This window comes from Haemaphysalis longicornis, unplaced genomic scaffold (genome assembly GCF_048455015.1).
Source record: "Haemaphysalis longicornis isolate Haplotype H1 unplaced genomic scaffold, Haemaphysalis longicornis Haplotype H1 scaffold_9, whole genome shotgun sequence".
NCBI lineage: Eukaryota > Metazoa > Arthropoda > Arachnida > Ixodida > Ixodidae > Haemaphysalis > Haemaphysalis longicornis.
In genome coordinates this window covers 141,529,263-141,551,147 of record NW_027526460.1, presented here as the reverse complement: position 1 = coordinate 141,551,147, position 21,885 = coordinate 141,529,263, and the positions used below count along the sequence as shown (strand labels likewise).

Below are 21,885 nucleotides of genomic sequence, written 5' to 3'. Positions count from 1 at the left end.
GCGCCGGGAGGATTCGGACCTGTGTCTGATAGATCAACAGGGTTAGAGCTAGTCACCTTACCCACTCGTCTATGACCGTGAGTTAGTGCACGAAAGTCAAACGGCTTACTCAATCGGCTGTGACTGTGGCGAAAGGAATCACCCCACCTGCTCGATAGATAACCCGTGATAGGGTACACGTTGGACCTGCGAGCGCGTAGTTTAGGTGTGTGCGTTCCGTTCGTTAGTTCTGCTTTTCATCGATTTGCTTCTTCTTCGCCGTTATAGCAACAAAGATGGTGTAAAGGTCGTTGCGGCAGCGAAGAAGAAGCAAATCGACTGCAATCGTGGAGTTAAACCGTGGTGATGGTCGTGAAGGGTGCGTACAGCTTCGCTACCTTCAAGTCTCGCGCGTTAGTGTGAGCATCCTTCATTTTTTAAAGATTCCGCGAGTAGAAGGCCACCTTCGGGATGAATTAAAGGCGGCGAATACCCGTCTTCTTCATACGTTCCCTTCAGGACATGGGAGTTTTTAGTCCCCGAACCTTCCAACTTCCCGGGAACCCCAACCGCACACAAATACAGGCACGTGCGGATCCGACGAGGACACAGTCATATGCGGAGTGCACTGAGGAGCACCCGTCACTGCGAGTCGATAGTGTAGGTGGGCTCACTTCTCGCGATACCAGTCTGGTACCAAACTGAAATGAAGGACGATCTGCTGCAGGCCCGTAAGAGGTGCGAAAGCACGTATATTCCCCTTTGCCCAACGCGTCGATACGAGGACTAACGATACCAACCCCAGCCGTCACGCGACAGAGAGATGGAGAGAGAGAGAGAAAGACTTTATTTGCGGTTAGACTAAGCCACACGTCGTCATAGAGGCACATATACCACGGCCTCCGCAGTAAGCTTGGTTAGAGCTGACGTCACGCCTACTCTCCCGCAGAACAATCGTTCATCCGCCACGCTCGGCGCTCGCGCTCTACTGTCGTCCTTCTTCGTTGAAAGCTCTATCCACCAAGGCTTTAAATACACTTGACGCGGATTTCCCCTGACATATCCGTCCACCAGTTTGTAATGTGGGAGACGATTTCTGACACAATATTTAATAAAGTACCCATTATCCACGAAAGTATCTGTAATGAAAGACCCCAGACTCTGGGCCCAAAGCCTCCAAGGCAGACTGGGAAGAAAAGCATGGGTTCTATGAAGCCCTGGTTTCTAATTCGCAAGTTTCTATTTTCTTTTTCGATTTGAGCCTAATTCTTGCGCCTAATAGAGTGCTACCAGTAAGTGGCCCGTACCTTGGCCTTCCATCCCCACCCGGCGACAGTATTTCGGAGACCTTGTGGCTGCTCCGTTTAGCGGCAACTAAACGGTTCAGTTGGCGACGACCGCAGGGGGTGATGTTGGTCACGCAATGAGCCGACAACATTTGTAGGCCCCTGACAATTCGTTCTGGAACGTATCAAGGGTAGGTTCTGTGCAAACGAGTAGAATGCGCTTTTAAAAATCTGGGCTTTTAGTGGCGCTAATCGCTAAATTATCGACTCTCAAGAATTCCCCAGCATTTTATTATGTTTCGGTAACGCAGCGAATATACAAGCCTAGATACAAGTACTTCCACGCATCAAGTATGGTATTTACGGCCCGAAAGGCAAACTTAGGATAATGCGTCTGTGCACCATTTAAATAACGACTAAGCGAAAAGTATTGAACTGGTTTGGGGACTCGTCAACATCTTCCAACTAAGGTCTTTGAGGAAGTTCTCACATTGCTTACAACTTGAACGTGTCATATTGTAGCGAGCCACTCGGGTGAGGCATGAGCTAATCAAGATGGTCGGACAGCTTTTCTCCTTTCCTCCCTTATCTGGAAGGATGACAAATAATGGAATTACTATTATTATGTTCACTTCTTACTCCATGACGCGCTGAACGATCTTACGGAGCAGCCCTCCGCCAGCAGAAGGCGTCTTCAAGCCTGCAACAACTTACTACTACACAAACTCTAGAACTGGGTGGTAGTAAGCAGGTTTGTGTATGTGGGATGACGCACGCAAAACAGTTTGCACACTGTATTAGGAAACGAATGCGAATACCATGCTGCAGTGTTTCATTTTCCTCGCTCACCCCGTATGAACACCGGTTTTCGGTCATCGGTACGTCGTAAGCCTGCCACTAGCATGCACACCAATGCATGTACACACCGAATGGTTATTACTGCAACAAAGCAATGGTAGGTTTTGTTGCAAACAGAATTGAAGTCAAGCCTGTGAATAAACCACGAAACAAATGTCGCTATTATTTTCAGGGTCAAGCTCAACTTCGGCGAAATCGAATTTACGCTGAAGTTCGCCGACCACGCCGAGGTGATGAACAGGTCGCAGCACGAGGAAATCCAGGTGTCTTCCCACTCGAGCTGCGCCTTCGTCAGCCTCAACCGCAAGATGGTGGACCAGTCCATGAGGCGGCTCGTCACACCGGTCATGATCATCGACGGCGACATCGATATCCACAGCATCCAAGTCGTAAGTATCGCCACACCGCAAACCTTACCGCCAGGCTATACAACACTATCCCTGCGATGGAGGAGAATTTCCACTATGGCTGCAAGAACGTACAGTGAAAAGGCACTCTGAAGGCTAAAAAACCGCATCGAGCAATTTCGCACGCAAATCAGGGATATCGGGGGCGCTGACGCGTCGTTTCAGGGATGACGGCACGATTTCGGCACCGGCGGCGTGATCTACTGAAGAAGTTGATCTAATCGCTGCATGCGGGACTTGTGGGGCCAATAGAAGATCAGCAAATGACCGCACTGTTTCGTTGTTTTCTACTGTGTGCGCCATGAATGGGGCATGTGTGGAAAATTTTCGCTTCGCTGTGCGCCCAATCGTTCTTGTTCATAGCTGCTCCCTTCATGCGCTACTGAGTTTTCATCTTCCCTCAGCGATTAGAGAAGGTGAACGGGTCAGAAGGGAGGAGAATGAGAGAAGGGAGAGGGAACAGGAGTAGATCGCGAGGAGGTGAAGACCGGTAGGAGTGCAGAAGGAGAGAGAAACTGAGAGAGAGAGAGAGAGAAATACGTGCTTTATTTGACACCTAAATGAAAGAACTCTTGCTGTCTACATTAGTTCTGGCCTGTGAGGGTGGTAAGGTCGTCAGGGAGGGCGGGTGGGATAGTGGAAGTGTCTCCGGTAGTTAGGCAATACGCCCCTCGGACCCTCGTCGAAATAGACAAACGCGACAAGAGAGGTCTATGACAAAGTGAGCGGGGTGATGTCCCGCGTGAAAGGTAGCACCCAGTCGAAGTACGCCGTCGGACGAATGTCTTCGGGGAGCCTGCGATCACGGAAGAGAGCGTAACACTCCCAGTGTCAGACCAAATGTGCGCTAGTTGCAGGCACGCGACACTGCAGAGAGAGTCTTTCGGCGGGGTCATCACCGTAGAGTTTGTGGCGAAGCACGGTGGAGAAGGCAATGTTGGTGACAGGGTGTTGAACCAATGTCTGTGTGCCCCACGGCAACCCCTCGGGCATGGGAGGGACAGGGCGCTCATGCTGTTCGGAACGGTCTTCCTTCTCCTCGTAGTATATATGTCGCCGTATTTATTTGGCAAAGGCGGATGCTCGTAGGAGAAAGAGAGAGGTGGATAAAATGGGTTGGAGAGGAAGGACGATCAGGGATAAGGGAAAGTCAATGGAAGGAGAAAGGGAAAGAGGGCAAGAGCGTGAGGGTGGGAGGAGAGGAAAGAAGACATTGCGAGGCAGATACCCAACGAAAGCTATCGCAATAGGCGGTGAAGCAAGTAGACACGCGGGTATTTTTTTTTTACACAGCTCTTTTGTGCTCTCTAGTTGGTAATTTAACCAAAGAACACATGTGTTGTGTTCTAATTTGTTCATAAGTGCGGATTTTTGTAGTTTTTTCAATATTTATCCTGGTGCTCTGGATGAGTCAGGAGTAGGGTATACTTAACTCAAGGGCCCCCGGCTGTTGCTTTTAAAACGAACCAAATATATCACAGTTATATTACAAATGAGGATATGCAACTTTCTACTTTTATTTTTTCAGGGAAAGGGCTAAGCTCTGGACGGACAAGCTGCAGGCCTGAGTTAGGTGAGTGTCTCTTATTTTATGTTAGTGTGCAAGCAGTAGATTTCATTGATAGTTTTCTTTGTACTGGTCAATAAAAAAAAGTGACGTCTGCACCTGCAAACCCGGAGAACCAGGCGTTGCCGTATCTCTGATAAGCACATGGAGAATAAAACCTAGCTTCTGGCTGAGAAACATAGCAGTCAGAGAAGGTAAAGAAGGTGGTATTCATGGCATGTTTATTTGTTCTGGTTCTGGCCCACACACGACGAATATGCGTGGTCAAGTGCTGGCACACAGCAGTTAAATGGCACCCCGTCTTGGGCTACCTAACTCAAACGTTTTGGTCTGTCTGTCTGTCTGTCTGTCTGTCTGTCTGTCTGTCTGTCTGTCTGTCCATTGTTACATTAGCGAAGACGTCCCCGAACCGGGCTCCGTCGCCTCCATCATGTAGTGGTAGCGTGGTGGTCGAGAGGAAGTAGCTGCCTAGGTGTTGACCACAAAACGCCGTAGGTAAAATGTAACTGGTTTACTGCATGGAAATAGATGAACAGCGACGATACAGGAACAGCACCCTTCCTGGGGAGCTTACAGCATGACTCGAACAGAGCAACAACGGGATTAGATGCTGTCAAATCGAATGAAAAATGCGATCGGAGGAGCCGCGTATTTATAACCCGAAGCGCTAACGGTGAAACAGCTTTCCTAGTGCTTTGCAACCGGGCCGACCACAGTACAAACACCCACGAACACTCTTTACGGGGTTCGTGAGAGCCGACGGTAGCGGCGCATGTTGAGTCTTAGAGAGGGGAAGAGGAGGGCTTGCCTAGCGGTGTCCGCTGGCAGTTTCAAGTCTGCATGTCTCCGCTAGAACAGTCTTTTTAGATGCGACTGCATCTCATGCACTTGCCTTGTCCCTGCATCCGGTGTCGGCGTTGTTGTCGGCGTCCGCCCCTCACCCATTCTCCTCGCTGCCTGAGCTGCGCTCTCCGCCGCTCACCCCCTCTCCTCTCCGATAGCGAACACTCTCTCGCGAGGGGCATTGGAATGGATTGGAATGGACTGGCTTGGCTTGGATTGGATTGGATTTGCATTAGATTGGAATAAAGGGTTGGATTGTGTTGCGTCATAGCCGCGGCAGACGCAGTGGCGCCGGCGCGTCCCCTCACCATTATGCGCGCTATAAAACGCGGTGCCTGCGCCGCTCCACTCCATCGTTCCAGCGCCGTTCCTCCGCTGTCCAACGCTGCCTTCAATGGAGACTAACAAGCCTGCTATCGCGATGGTCGGCGCAACCTCAACGAGAACTATGTGCGTCGCATCTACACAGGGGTTTCCGCGAGGGGAGGTGGGAGTTTTTTTGCAACTCACGCGGCTTGAGTCACCGCCAGCGAGGCACCCGTGCGGCGGACACAATCACCACACTCAGACAAATTCAAGGAGGTTCTTTTCCCCACCCCATCCGCATGCATTTACTCTTTCCTACACAGTACTCTGATAAGTGTAAATTCTGCCACGAACCAGGAACTCTGGCACACATAATATTTGACTGCACAAAAAACTCGGACCTTCCGCCCCTGAACCCGTCCCCTTCTACTGAGCAGTGGGAGATACTGCTGTCCAGCTGTCGACCTGAGGACCAGCTCCTGCTTGTGACCAGGGCTACGGCAGTCTGGACAGCACATGGGCTCCTGGACTGAGGAACCACTCTCGCATTATTGCGTAATATCTCTCTCCGGCATGTCGAAGCTGATGATGATGATTGCTATTGGTTTCCCCTTTGTAGCGGGGTGATGACATGTCGTCTCACCTAAAAGGTCTAATATACCTATGTTTTACACTTTTAGTTCAATACTAGCGCTGCTTAGGGCCGGCACAAGAAGCTTATTAGACGCAAAACACTTTTTATTTTCTGTTACAGGTATAACTGTACTAGGCAATATTCCCCTCTCTGCTTTTCGTCCACCAGCATTCTAATCTTCTTTTCGTCCACTCGACAGCCTTGAAGTTAACTTCCTCTGTGCTACCTTTAAATCCTAGGGCTTCTGGAAGCCCAATATTCCCTTCATGTAGATTTGGATGGATACCCTCACATCCTAACACTATGTGCCGCATAGTTTCTGTTTCTTTTTCGCAGACCACGCATACCCCATCATTTTGTGAATACTTCCCCACAAAGCGCTTAGTTCCCAAGCAACCTGCTCTAGCCCCAAAAAGCAAAGCACTGCCCTGGGAATTATGGTAGAAATTTTCCTTTCTAATGTTCAATTTCTCAGCCCTGTACATCTCTAACGACGTTTTAACTTCAATTTTTTCTCTCCATTTATTCGTTTAAATCTGCCTTGCCTCTTTTTTGGTTACTTTGGCTGTTTTGGATTCTCCACTCTTCTTTCCGTATTCCATCGTTAGCCTTCCAGTCTTCCTTAACCACTGCGTGTCCACGCTTTTCAACTATAGGTACCTAAAAACCTTAGCTGCCCACCTTCGTTTATCCATTCCTCTCACCCTCATCTCAACACATATTTTACTCTGTGCTTCTCTAACTTCAAACGGCGCCCAGCCCATATCTCCGTGTACTGCTTCGTTAGTTGTTTTTCCATGCGCGCCAAAGCTGATGATGATGATTCTATTGGTTTCCCCTTTGTATCGGGGTGATGACATGTCATCTTACCAAAAAGGACTAATATACCTATGTTTTACACTTTTGGTTCAATACTAGCGCTGCTTAGGGCAGGCACAAAAAGTTTGTTAGGCCCGAAATACTATATTTTCCCTGTTACAGGTGGTAACTGTCCTAGGCAATATTCCCTTCTCTGCTTTTCGTCCACCAGCATTCTAATCTTCTTTTCGTCCCCTCGACAGCCTTGAAGTTAACTTCCTCTGTGAAACCCTTAAATCCTAGGGCTTCTGACAGCCCAATATTCCCTTCATGTAGATTTGGATGGATACTCTCACATTCTAACACTATGTGCCGCATAGTTTCTGTTTCTTTTCCGCAGACCACGCATACCCCATCATTTTGTTAATACTTCCCCACGGGGTATTCGAGGAAGGCGGGCTTTTCCGCAAAGCACAGGACAGCTTTACCGTGCCACCTCAACTTCTAGAACGCGCGACCGGCGCACTGAATCCTAATGCTGTCTTTCTGTCCGCCAAGATTCAAATTTTTCTGTTTACCACGCCTAAGCTACATTTGAGCTATGAGGCGCGCCGCAGTAGAAGGCTCCCGAATAGTTTTTGCCACCCAGGGAGGTCCAGCGTGCGCCGAAGTCTCGACACCCAGGTGTTTTCGCTTTTTGCCTTAATTAAAAACCGGCCGCCGCTGTCTGTTACCACATTCCCCCCGACAACCAAAGAAAAACGGGAAATAAATGCTTTGACGTGAACTAAATATACGCAAAGTGGAATATTTACAGGCAAAACTGCCATAACTGGTTCCATGCCTTATACATGCCAAGATTGTTCATCAGATAGAAAATATCAAGTATTAATGACGCACTATCGAAGTACATAGCCGACAGTACCAGTGTCGTTACGTTAATACTAGGCGTTGGGATTAGTTCTAAGAACATAAATCAAGAAGGTTTAGAGATGTCGCCCAAGAGAGGCGTGATAAAAGAGAAGAGAGACGCCGGCTTGAGCAGTGTCCCCTCCACCGCCGCCATCCCCTCCCCCCCCCCCCCCCCCAAAAAAAAAATGGCCAAGAAAGATTCGCTGGCTGGCGCTTTCACTCTGTGTGGCACGCATGCGGTCTGGCGGCCGAGAACAGACAGGAGAAATTAAATGCGAAACACATGTGCGGAGGACGACGGTTCATAGTGGCCAGGAACAACATCCTGAGCATCCCTGTTGTGCCGTATTGACTTTCAACGAGTTTATGAACTCTTTCTGTGAACGCATGCGAACTTTTTATGGATTGATTTCTGAGTAGCTTGTTTTACCACCATAGACATTTGTCGTGCAAAGTGTTGACTGCCCGGAGTATTTGGAAACTGATTGGATTTTGTTTTTCTTTCGGGCAGCGCTGTTACCACTAGTCGCTGCGTGCTGATATGTGGTTTTATAATAAATTATCTTCTCACAGGGTTTCCCCACGCGTTTTCTGCCTCCGGAAACCGGCCCGGCAGGGCTCAGAAACACGCATAAAAGCTGCAGGACAGGTTTTGTGGAGGGAAAGTCACTTCCGAAAACGTGTCGTTCTCCGCAAGTTTGGTCCTTCAACCCCGCACAGTTTGCTTGTTTTCGGGAAAGTGCGGGGCGCTTGCTGCCGCTTCCCGCAACAGCATGCTACAGCTGCTAGAGCACGCTACGCTAGCAACGGGGGGCACCGGCACCCGACCTCGCATGTGAGCGCGGGCACAGCGCGGCGGAACGGCCGCTGACGGAAGAAATGCGGCCCTCATTTCGGGACGTCCCCTAAACGAGTGCACGCATGTGAAGCCTGATGCAGGTACCCGCCGCTAGCGTAGCGCTACTAGCATGCGCCAGCGGCTATACCCAAACTCTCTTTTGTGGTCAATCCCGCTGGTGTTACGCGCAATGCTTCGTCGAATGACAGTTGAGCGGGGGCAAGAGCGAGGACGCCGAGATTGCTTCTAAATGTGTCTGGTAAGCGCGTCCATTTGAGATGGGCCGCATTGCGGGCAAATGTTGGCTCTAGACTTGTGCCAGGAGGAGCACTAGTTGTTCCCACTCGAGTTGTAAGGGCGCTGCGCAGCTTGATATTGTGATGTTAGAACGCGTGAAACAGGGCCATGCCTTTATTGCTTGCTTGAGGGTATCCCCGTCTAAGACGCCGAGCAACGATAGGTGATTCGTGGAGTGGTGAGGGGTGTATTTCCCGAAGGGGGGTTTGGGGATTGTGTAGGAGTTCAGGAGGGATACTCTGCGCTGGACAGTTCGTGTAAGCATATTTTAAACGAGGGTATGGTCTATCGGATAGGCGATGGTGTGCCCTTCGATGCTTAATGTGCGAGCCACCGGAACTGCCGTGCTGTTTGAGGAGTCATGGACGAACGTTGAGTAGTCGCGTAGTTGGGTTTTTAACAGCGAAGCTGTTGAGCAAATCGTTTGTGTATGGTGTCCGCAGTTAAAAATAGCAAGAAATTGCCGAGCGCTCGTGCACACGTGCCTCAAGCGCACGTTTCTCAAGCCAAGCATACAAGCATAGGGAGATTGGTCAACATTGTCCACAAAACGTTCATCGTATCGTGGGAACACTTACTAGAAACACGAAAGACACGTCATAGCGAACGCCCCTCACTCGTTCGTCGGCGTACGCCATATTGTACGCCCCTCACTCGTTCGTCCTCGTGTCGTCGTGCGCATGCGCCCTGAACCGTAGAAACGCCGCAACTTGAATGTCGAAGCTGCTGTCGGTGATCATCGGCTCCACATGGCCCGGCCGCGGATAGTTCGCACGGCTGAGGAAGAGGCCGCGCTTCGAGAGGCTCGGCGTGCAAAGCAGAGACGATAAGCCGCGCTTGCAGAGTGGCGTACAAACACGTCGACCAAAACGACGAGCTCACTCTGGCCTTGCTCAATATATGGCCATTGAAATTCTATGCCACCGACGTTAACCACGACACCACAACTATACTGAACCTAAACTTTGTGTTTGACAATGATCAACTACAACCGCGTCGCCATAAGTCTTCCGCGTGAGTGCAAGCTCCCTTGAATTTTGAGGGGTACTGTTTGTTGTAGAGAGATGACATTTATGGGCAAGGGAGCGCAGTGTGGGGGGGGTATCAGTAATACTCTTGATTGCATAAAATGATTACTGGATGTCTTATTGAAAAATCTGGAAGTAATATATGGTGGCGTCTGCATCCTCTTGTTTATCGCCTTGTACAGTAGCCGACGTCCGCATAGACATGGCAGTTCCCTTTCTATGAGTCCGGCCTAAGAGAGGCGATGCCTGCTTCTCGGGGGCTTTCACCTTCTGCGAAAGATGTGCTTCCCGCCGCGAGGGCTTCGGCTGCTCCATCACGTGTGTTGTACCACGGGTTTCTTTAGTGAGCGGATGAAGGACAAGTAAGTCATGACGGCGGGCTCGTTATAGTACACCGAGTTTTCTCTCAGGTGTCTCGAGCAGCGGGAAATCTATGCCCTCTACTACGCAATCACATCTTCCGTGAGGTTGGCGCCGGTCTTGATCTTGTGAAACACGGCCTTGGCTCAGCTGGGAAGTGTTTGCGCAGTTGTCCTCCAGGATTCGTTTGGTATTACGGTGCAGATCGTATCCTGTGCTTCTCCTAGGCGGCGCCTCTGCTGTCCACTTGGGCAGGGTTTTTCGTAGTATAGGGGGCGACATGAGAGGGGTAGGATCAGACGCTTGCATATTAGCCCGCCGACACTCGGCTAGCCTCGCTTGGGGCACCAACATTCCACCAGCACAGAAATATACACTTTGTTCTGGAGGGTGTCTGGTGGGTGGGTGGCACTGGAACCGACTGGTGGGGTGGTCCTAAGTATTCTGCCAGCGTCCCACGGCGGCCCGATCATTCAGAGAACGTTGGGGCTCCGTTCTCTGTTCAAGGCCGTTCGCTGCAACCACTACCACCCCGACCTCGCAGCGCCGCATGCTCAGCACATTTCGAATTCATCCGTCTGTTCTTTCAGCACTGACCCATCTACGCATGTGGCTGTGAAGCATTACCCGTACACCTAACGTTGGAGTTTGGCGTGTACGGCGCGAATCGGTACCTGCAGCTTAATTGGCGTTCGCATCGACCATGTCGTAATGGAGCAATCGGATAGACGCCGGCTTCCTGACGCGAGGGACCCAGGTTCTGTTAAGGTCACGGGAAGCGTTTTAAAGGGGCACTGACATAAAAATTTTGCATCTTGTTTTTTTTTTTTTTTTTTTTGCGATAAGTAGCTAGTGACCTACTTATAACCTGCAGAAACCTCATTTGCTTCAGCGTGCGACGGTTTTTTAATTAGAGGCATTTTCAATGCAGCCAGTTGCAGTTTCGGTTTCAGTGAGTGCCGCGAAACGATGGATTTTGTGGATTTTGTGTGAACAACGCTGACCACGTGACCGTCGGAGGGATATCACAGAGCAGAGCCGCCGTAGCACTGTCGAATCCGCATCGACGGCAGTTTCTGCGAATGCCCCCACGTACTGATCTCGTGGGGCGCTTAATTAAAAAGCGACCGTGGATGTGACGCAGGCGCTGCGAGTGCAAATGCTACCGCGGCTAAAGAACGACGCGCGACGCTCGAGACGGTGGGTGGCAAGACGCGCGCTGGGAACAGCCGGCCGGTCTGCCTACAGGTCCGCCTACAGATGTGTTCGGCTTAGCACTGCGGCGGATATTCGAGTGCCGATCTCGTAAGCGGTGCAGATGACAATTTTTAATGCAACCCGCCATCGCATCATTAACTCCTTTCTCATGTAATCCGCCATGGTCGGGACTTGGGGACAATTTCGTGCAGCGGTAACAAGCTATCACTCGGGCTACCTGCGCCGGCCTGGGCCACTTCGCGGCCGTGGCCGCCGCCTGCACAGTGACCGTGCGGCTAGCTCAGTGGGCTTTCCGTGCCTCCGGCGCGTTGTCGCATCCAATGGTAATAAACAGTAATAGAAACAGTGCCTGGAATCGCTGTAGAACTTCGTTCGCGGCCAGCTGCCCGATGAGCTGACGAAATCACGGCGCCTCCGCCGCCAACGACGGGGTCGTTCGTTCTCGAGAGCACAAACTCCGCCCTCCGGCCCTCCGATTGGAGCGGCCAGCCGGGCGAGCCGGCGAAAAACGCCGGCAGTGCGGAAGCGGCAAACAAAAAACTCGTGACGTGTTTGGATGTGGTTTATTTACACAATATGTCGATTGCGCGTGGTCCTCTGCTGGCTGCTCGGTTGCGTTTCGCACACTTTAAAATTGATTTTAAATATGTTCCAGGCTATATTCTCCGCTGATATTTTGCAGATGATGTAAATGTGTTCCCACCAATCTACCTCCGAAGTTATCTCGCCTTCAAAATTTTGTGTCAGTGCCCCTTTAAGTGCAGAGCACTTCAGGGCCGCTCCTTGTCGTCGTAGCTCACTCGCTATAGACCCAAGTAGAGCCACACGGCGTTCCGTCGTAGCCACTGTAGTCACGCCGTAACCCAGAGGCTGCGAAAGCCAAGCGGTTTATATAGTCATAAGCGGTCGGAACTCGTGAACCGCTGGCGCTTGTCATACATCTTCTCGTTGTTTAGCGCAAACAAAACTGTCGATACTTTTGAGGCAAAATATACGTAATTAACCGGCAGCGCCCGCGTTCACTTAGGAACGCTCGTTCGGTTGGTTTTCGCGTAAGGGAAAAAAAAAGTGGCAGGGCAAGGCCGGCACGTGCGGGAAGAAAAGCAAGCACAAAAAGAACAGAGCTCCCGCTGGCGCAGTTTCGGGCAGGGGGCGCGCTAGCACTGCGAAGGCGGGAAATTTGATTTGCATTGGGTAGTAGCAGTGAACGGATAACGGCTCTACAGCTCATTATGGCGAATCACTGCTCTGCACTTCCGACAGCTTTCACATTGAGTGGAACGGCTTTAATTCTTTTTCTTTCACTCCCCCACGATCATTCATCATCATCTTCAGAGATAGCTGGATTTACTGCAGGGCGTATTGGCGTACACGGACATCAGTCAGGAGACTAAAGCTTCGTTTTAACAAATGTTTAGGCTTGCGGGTAAGCTCTGATCTTAGGTCAGTAATGGTCAGGCGTTACCTTCTACGCCCACTCGCAGCCTTCGGAGGTGACTGGTTCGAATGGTCAGCCAATGCGTAAACCATCAGACTTTCACTGGGAGAGATCTGCATGTGATGTTATTGCGGCCGGGATTTACCGAATCAGATGCGAAGCAGATGCGACACAGGCCGCCATCTGAGACCTACTCAAAATCCAGTCGCACCTGCCTGGGAACAGGCACAAAAAACGTTTCTTGCATAGAAAACGGGAGCTGATCGTCCTGGTCATAATACGCAGATGACTGAGCGTATCGTTCGTGTTGCGAGAGATGGAGATATAGATGTTAACGTCCATCGCGAAAATAACAAGACTCTCCATTTTAATGTAAGCGCGTCCGCGCGTCCAAGTGAATATTTTTTTTGCACCAAGGAGACGGGAATTCCGTCGCGACCGGTTGCGAATGAATCATTGGTCCACCAAAGGCCGATCGAGGCGTGCTGTCGCCACACTGTCGCTTTACCGGCACAGGTTGATGGCCTGATAAAAAAACGGTTGACGTCCTCGCGAAGCTGTGCGCGTCATTGCTACGGACTCTTCGGCTGCACTGATTGAGGGAATAAATATATTCTTGCGGACTCCCCGACCTACTGCGACCCCAAAGGGGTCGTGTTCGTTTTACGTACGGTGGGGCAGGCCTCCTCGACCAGGCTTTTAAAAGCATTCAGGCCGCTGTGTGCCTAAATGCTTTTCTGCGTTTCGGCAGAAAAGCATTCACTTTGCGACGTGACCTTTGTCCACGTCGCGAAGGTCACCCATTGGATACAGCACACCTTTAAAATTCCCCAACAGTAACCCTGAAGAAATCTAACATGTGTCTAGAAAAAAAGAGAAACTAAAACATTCAGGGCGTTCAGTGGGAGGGTATGCAACCGAAGCCTACCTTAGCCACCGGCTAGAGGTGAAATTGACGGCGAGCGTCCGTTCAATAAAGGGTCGGTGAAATGATTTGCAAAAATTGTTAGATTACTGGTGCGTAATAAAATCGGGAGCCCCTAGTGCATGTTTCGACAACTCTGGGTGCGTGCACGGGAATTTATTTAGTAGAAAAATGAATTTGAAATAGCCGTTCCCTTTCTGCAACCTTCTTGCCGATTTCGTATGATGTTTCCTGTGACTCCCAGTGTTTTGGAGATCAGTTCTGACCACCCCGAGTTTGTTGATACGCACCCAAACCAGAACACACGTACGGTTTGGTCTTCGGCTGCTATCGACAAAAGCCAAACAAAAAACTCCTCCGCCGTTGGACAAAAACCTCGACTTGATGTGAACGCCTGAGTTCTTGTACCAACTGTGCCTAGTTGAGTTGATATCAAGTGCAGCTGGATGGAGCAGTTTTATAATAAGTTGGTCGTAAATTGCTAATGAGAACTATTTTCTAAAGAACTGTTAAAGAAGGTAATTAAAGATTGAATAATAATAAAATGGTAAAGTGGCATGCCTCCAAACCACAATATCTTTGTATTGCTTATCCAACCACACGCCCCTTTGACTAACTTGGGAAACAGCCGGGATACAATCTGCCGCAATATCGTCGCTAAAAGTATATTCGGAAATAGCCGTTTTCCCACAATAACACACTTTTATCTCTACCTCGGTCTCCGGCAAACGTTATCATGAACGCCTTAATGAAAATTTAGCTGACTATCCGCATTTCTAGGCCCAATAGTACTAGCCGGGACAGATATGCAGATAAAGGTAAAAAGAAAGCAATGCTTATTGTGGTCGCAAAGAGCCCCAGAATTTTATATAAATACGCACCACACTTGTCTCGCTGCGTCGTTTGGTTAGTGAAAAACTTGTGAAAAAGAGGACAGTCGAATAGCGTCACCGGCGTAAAGACGTCGAGAATGTTTGTCGGCTGGGCTCAAGCCCCTACAGCGTCAAGAACTATTAGAAGATTAACCAGGCAAATTTTGAAAATGCTCTATGCATTCTGTTACGTTCGGGTCGAAAAGAAACTGACTTCAACTTGTTGCTCATATGGCACGAAAATGGGTGCATATGTGGCGCGGCTTATTTGCCTATCGCATACAATCGCTAGCTACCGGCTGACCATTCGCAGAGGCAGGGTAACAGCGCATTTGAGAACAACATTTCCTATTATGCTATGCGCATGTTCCCACGAAGCGTTTGTGGACTGAAGCTGGGGCAAGGAAAGGGCGTGTTTCGATGGATTTTCTTCGCTATCGATATTACCTGCTGTGTCGAGATCCGCAGCAATTGCCCCCTTGCCGTGCCGTTTCACAGGAAAAATAGCAGCGACAGGACGCGAGAACCGGTTGGCCGCGTAGCCGCCACGCACGAACCTTGAGACACGTGCGTGCGGCTATACAGCCTTGACATTGACTCGCGCGAGAGGCACTGGCGCAGCTGACAACGCGACGAAGCCAATGTTTAAGTGCGTGACCTCGGCCGTTCGTGTGCAGCCGGCTATGTTTTGCGTTTGGCGCGGGGTCGATCGGCGCCCAGGATTTTGATGTCAGAAGGAATTACCGAACGCTAAGAATTAGAGAGCAAGGTAAAAGCGCACGGAAGTGCGGAGCTGATTTTTAGTTAGAGCGGCTCCCTTTGTTGCATGGTGCGCACTTTCGCTACGCCGCACGTTGTAGAACACAGTGCTGCATGCTAGTGTTATTTCCTGTCCAAACCCGCAAACAAACAACGCGGGGAAGAAATGGTGGCAGAAAGAAAGGACGAAAGAAGGAAAGAAAGAAAGACAGACAGAGAGAGAGAGAGAGAGAGAATGAATGAAGGAAGGAAGGAAGGAAGGAAGGAAGGAAGGAAGGAAGGAAGGAAGGAAGGAAGGAAGGAAGGAAGGAAATAGGTAAAGAACGAAGCAAAGAATGAAATCATAATACAATAAATAAAAGAAAATGTCAGAATGAGCAATACTGAACGAACGAATGAATGAAGAGCGTTCAAAAAAAGAGTGCGCGGATGTTAGATACTATAAATTACAGGGTTTGGCCGCACGCAGGCGATGAGGCGCGCCGCAGTGGAGGTCCCCGGATTAATTTTGACCACCTGGGGATCTTTATCGTGCGCCGAAATCTCGTACACACGGGTGTGTTTGCTTTTCGCCTCCATCAGAATTAGTGGATGGTGATTTGTGAACATCGTGGTAAAAACTGAATAAGACTGCAGAGGTGATCCGCGGCAGCAGAAGGTGCCTCTCAAAAATTGGCCGCGTATCTCCAGGTCGTTTTGTTTTGCTTACCCGAGTACACTCGCCAAAAACGCATAAAGAGTCTCTTACGACACAGTGTACTTAACAGAATAATTTCCTGAACGAGTTGGTTCACGGGGGACGAAAGCTCACCCCGTCGGCTTGTTTCTTTTATCCCTTTTTTTTTGCCGTCATTCTACACTCTGTTTTAAAATGGCAGACTATTGCGTTTTGTTTCCGGAAATGTGTCGCGGCAATAAAGACTCCGTGCGCTTCGGCTGTGCAACAGCTGGTATTGTTAATTTCTTGTCGCAGTGTAGCTCGGGCCTTGCCGCGAACACGACTCGCGATACTTATTCCTTGCGACACGTCCTCTAGAAAGCTGGACTAAAGAAATTCTCACAGGAAAATAATTTTAGAACATTTCTTACTCTTGCAGTACCCGTAGACTCCTTTTTCAACCTGTGCCTCGCAGTTTACGGCAACTAAACCCAGGCGCAACGCTAATGAGTCTGAACAATGAGCTAAAGGCCGAGAACAGAAACAGGCCAACATAGTCACTGCGCGAAAAACGGGCTTCGTACAAGCGGTGGGTAGTGGAGAATGCTGCTTTCATGGTGTAAAGACGGGATAAGCAGGCAATAAAATCTGGATCAGTAATATTAACCATTACGATAGTAACGCTAATCATTGATCTCTCGGACCGTCTGATGTACCACATCACTGTCCCGTTAGCCTTAATCCAATAACGGGCTTGCTTCTCCATCGCTCGACCGCTTGCCCACTTTTTTCCTTTTACTTTGCCTGTACACCGCCACGCAACCAACTTGTGACAGAATAGTAACAAATGAAGCTGTTGCTAGTGCAGCGTACATGTCAACGGAGAGGACAAACTTTACGCGTGATAAACTGCTCGTGGTCTTTTTCTGCGCTTGTTCCCGTACGCTTGTGCAATTCATCAGGTGTACATCATCCTATACCCCGACTTTTGCAGAACTGAGCGCATACAGCAGGAATTTTGATACCTAAAAGATGGGGGGGTCTCGCTTTAGAGCCAGCGCTGACGTGACGCAGTAGCTTAAAGGGCCAGCATAATACGCTCTCCTATATTTTTAAGATTGCTGCTTCCATCTACAAACTAGCATCTGACAGAAGGTTGTTTATCGTATTTCGTGCCCTTAGCGGCTTGTTAAAAAAATGTCATCCAGGCGGTACGGCAAAAGCCATATATGGCGTCTGCGTCCACGCGACTGCTACCAAATTGACTACCGCCCGGAAGAAAATAAAAACGCAATGTGTTTCCCGTAAGATTTTTACCTGGGTCCCTAGATCATGAACCCTGTGCGTTACCATAGCGCTTATTGGGCAATTTTTTTTCTGTAACTCATGGAAGGTTTAGCCAAAGTCAGACATGATGTGGTTAACACAGAATATAAAAGCCAACAGACCGCGAAGAATAAGCGCATCGGTTTAACGAAAATCGACGCCATTTCAAAACTCCGACCAGGAGACGCACGCATCCAAAAAATGCACGCATCTCACTTCGCGCTGCTTGAACGTTCCGCACCAACGCTGCCTGTTCGCAAAAAAAAATCTAGCATCTCTTACTAAAGAACGTTGAGAGAAGCGCGAAAGCTACAAATGTCCCCATCCTTCGCAGAAAGTGCGTCCTATCGATCATCAAACCTTCAACGACCGAAATTTTTTGCGCACTGTGTAACCACACCCACGAACGATCGTGGTTTATGAGATAAAGGTATATTAATGTATTACTGTTTCATGATCGATGCGTGTATCGTAGTATTTAGAACGGTTCCTTTCTCACGATTTTCAAGTAATTTTTTTGACACAATGGAAGCCCAGTTGTCCGGACACACAGTGTGTCGAGAGATCTTACCAGAGCTTTTCGGTCGACCAACCAGTCTTTGGGGAAATTCGTTAGTTTTTTGGCAGAACCGCATCAGTCCTACTAAGAAAGCTTTCGCTTTAAATAGGCACTTGGTTGGCTTAGGAGGTTGAGCGTGCCGGTCCGTCATACTGCACTCGCACAAACTAAACAATCCTTGCAAAATAAAAACGTCGTAGGACACCGTTTTAAAATCTTGAAAAGGCACAACGCGAATTGTGTAGCGAGTGATTGCAATGCCATTTCAAACGGTCATGATTGCAAAACGTCCCAGAAAACACCGGGTCACTCACTGCACAACTCAGAAGAATCATCAATAGCCTCTGGTTGATTGCACAAGCGGCAACTGTGCGACCAAGGGATTGGCATCCCTTTTTCGCGAAGCAATGTTTTAACTGGAGGCGTTTGCGAATAAAGCTTACAGAAAAAGATTCTATTTTAGCTTTTTAAATGCAGAGCATTTCAGTAACTCACGATGTCACCCGCGTTGACGTCCGTCGTAGTCCGCACCGTCGTTGTCCGCACCCCTCCCCCTACACTATATAGAAAAATAATACTTACCCGCACCTGGTTTCGATTCCTCGACCCTGCCGGCGGAGCGCAATGTACATGGTGCTCTACCCACTGCGCCACAAAGCCGACACATAATGGGAGGCTACGAACGCGCCTTATATCCTTGACTCATTCAAACTACGTCAAGAAGCTGCTGATACAACGCATTCACTACCACCAACTCTCCAAACACTAAACGTTAACGCAATACACCCACCCCCTATGCGACGCATTTACTCGAGTCCCCCTCGCGGGGAGATGGGCCCAATTTTTTATTGCAGTACTCTCGCACGCCTGACACGGTATAAAGCACTCCTCTTGGTGTCACTCAAATAGGCCGGCGATGAAATGGCGCCGGGAACAAATCATCAATAAATTGTTCGCCGTAGCCTTACTTGAAAGGCTAAACGGATATTGCAAGAAACCCGCGCAGTTCAGAAGTTAAAAGGGTCGACAATTTACTTTAGAAAAGCCCGTAGCGGCTTCCTGTTAACCGCGCCGGCAGAAATAAGCAGGAAGGGTAGATGGTAACTAATTATTCACTGTTGAATAATAGTCAGTAAAATCAGATGACACTGCGGTATTTGTACATCTTCGCGTGCCTCTGCTTCGGCAGGGGAACAAGATTCATCCTGGTTCGTTTCAACTGATGTAAATAATCAGGTGCAATTACAGGCAATGACAAATAATGTGATGATTAATAATGTGATGATTAATCTCATCGGAATAACAAGCGATGAGATAGATTGAGCTGGATTACGAATAATTAAAATGTAATACGATGGATTAACACGAATGGGGGTCCATTAGTGATTGCTTAGTGCGTGGCAGTAATGGTTGGTAAGGTGAGATAAAGGTGGAATAAAGTGGTACAGGGTTGATTAAGATCAATTAAGCCAAGTTAAGACGATTTAGGTGTATTACGAGAAATAAGGGTCGAATGCGGTGAGAATTAAGGCAAGATATCAATAAGTTAGATTAGGATAAATTAAGGTAGAGTGAGTTAAATCAAACAGGATAAAGATGGGTGGAATCATGAAGGAGGAATGAAGGTGGAATCAGCGCGGAGTAAAGGGGATCAATATACAGTGGGGTAAAATGAAGTAGGCCAAAATGAATTTCAATGAATTGAGGAGATTGAAATACTGTGACTTCTGGAGACGGGTGGACGTATGGCTGAAAGGTACCCGTGATAATAGTAGACCATGTTTTCACCGACATTGCTCGTAAAAAGACTGAAGTGTCCGCAGAAATGTTGCTTTTGCCGTCGTTTCGAGAGCAAAGACAGCAAGTGTGAGTCTAAGCACGTCGCGCATGTTTTTTTTTTTTTTTTGTACCATGCAAGTTCAGAAATTCTGATTTGGCATGGTACAATTTTTTACGGTGCTCTTTAATGTCGAGAAAGAGCGCAGATATATTTTTTGCGGGCGTTGAAAAAGGCTTCTTGGTTCAGGTCTATAGGGTAAGGGCCGTTACAGCGTGATATGTCACGGCCGCTGGTCGGTGGTGATGCACAAAGGTGTTGATGGCATCATGCAGCGGTGTCAATGTTGTGCTGGTCTTAGTTGAGTGCAGTAAAAATTAAGAAGTTTCTGTCGGCGCTCATAGATCAGGTGTCAGGAGCGTCGCGAGTTGGCGCCTTGGCTCTTTCTTTATTCCCTGCATGGGCGTTGATTGGGAAGGTGGGTGAAAAGCATCCTGTGCCATTTCTAAAATGCAACCAACGCACCGCTTCCCTACTATGAGTGGCGATGTCACAACTTGCTCAGTAACTATGACAAATTTAAAAAACGCCGTTTTAATGTGTTCATAAAGACAGGAAATTCAGCTGACGTAATGTTCCGTATAGATTCAAACCGTTAATAACCATTTGCGTAGAGTATAGGAATATTGGCCTGTCCTGCAACAATTCATTTACTTTACGAAAAACCAGATGAACCTCTTCCTCTATCATGCCCTCGGGCGGAAGTTTGCACGACGGTATCTACGTGATACTGTGCCAAAGTTCTCTGTCTAGCCCACAACATCATGCGGCAATTCTCTTATCAGTCTAGACCCTAGGCGGCAGAAGGAAATCGTTGTTGTTGTTGTTGTTGTTGTTGTGTTGTTGTTGCTGCTGCTGTTGCTGTGCCGAGGCGCTCCAGGCCAGAGAATTCAAATGAACATCATTCTATGCTTACTGCGTTTCGCTAAGTGAGATGTCCATTAAGGCCGCCCCCATACGTGTAACCCCCGCGTAAGCGCGTGACCGCGGGCCTATCTTGTTCCAAGGGCTTCACAAAAGGGAAGCCCATCGGCTCAACGAATGTCGTGTGCAGCTTCCTTTGTCATATGGCTCCAAACGCTACTGTTACAAAACCGCTGCACGCTGAATGAGAAATTGTTTAACCGTTACGTGATAGCTAATTTACGGATTCGATGCACGCCGAAAGAAGGCATGTGCCACTTTGCGTAAAAGGCTGCATTTACAGCGAGCTTCAATGAGGCTTAGATTTAACTCGACATTAAGAAATGTGGCACACATTGCGTTCATTTTGAGGCCTCACTGCCACACGTCTGGCGTCAGCAACCAGAGCAATTTTCTCATAAGTGCGTGCCACCGTGGTGACCACTTCCAACGAAAGTAAACACTCATCATTGGAAAATGACAACCTGGATTACAGTTGTTGAGGCGGCTAAAACACTAAAGAAATAGAGCCATAGAGTATCTAATCGTCGATGCCGGTCCTTTCATCTATGCCGCGTGCTCTAGAAAAAGAGAATGTGAGCCCTGTGTGGTGATAGCCTAAAATGAACTCCCGTTATCTTTCGTTCACCGAAATGCTACACGAGCACCCATTCTTATCAAAAGTAGTATTATTTGCTGTGGACCTACATGTATTTAAATGAAGTCCCAAAATTTATCTCATCCGGATCGGGAAGAAAAGGTTATTTAATCGGAGATAATTATAAATCGTGCTGTGCGTTAATTCATTAAAAAGCGCTATGCTCACCACGTTAGGTCCCACACGTATTTCATTTTAATTGTTATGACGCCCGGCGTGGCTAGTTTTAAATGTTTCTGTTGTTATTGGGAACGATGTGCTAATTCTAATTAGAGGCGTTACTTTTTTTGTTCTCGTTTCAGGCATTTCCTGGCTTCAGAATCTTTCTCTCCGGGTTTTTTTCTTCCGCTTTTTATTTTCTTCCAATTTGGTGGTGGTAAATAAAACTTTTTTTCTTCCTGCATCATGAAACCCCACTTAGCCATCTTGCTTTCTGTAATGTGAAGGTTGCAGAAATTTTTCTCGCTGCTTATGAAGCTTGCCGGAATAAACTATAGCGCATGCGATACAACACCCAACGGTACCAGCCTCACCGCATTCACCGCTGGAGCTACCACGGTGGCTCAGTGTCTGAGAGATACAGATGCTGGAAGAGCAGACGTTAAATGAAGAAAGCGCA

At 48.6% G+C, this 21,885-nt stretch overlaps 1 protein-coding gene across 1 annotated transcript in view; it reads left to right on the top strand.

The window, feature by feature from the left end:
- Positions 1-21,681, top strand: part of LOC144151963 (uncharacterized) — a 53,417-nt gene extending 31,736 nt beyond the window's left edge. The window contains exons 6-8 of the mRNA XM_077683148.1: positions 2,296-2,512; positions 4,059-4,103; positions 21,569-21,681. Coding sequence (XP_077539274.1) covers positions 2,296-2,512; positions 4,059-4,070 — 229 coding nt within the window. The 3' untranslated portion in view covers positions 4,071-4,103; positions 21,569-21,681. The remainder of the gene's footprint in view (positions 1-2,295; positions 2,513-4,058; positions 4,104-21,568) is intronic.
- The last annotated feature ends 204 nt before the right edge of the window (positions 21,682-21,885 follow it).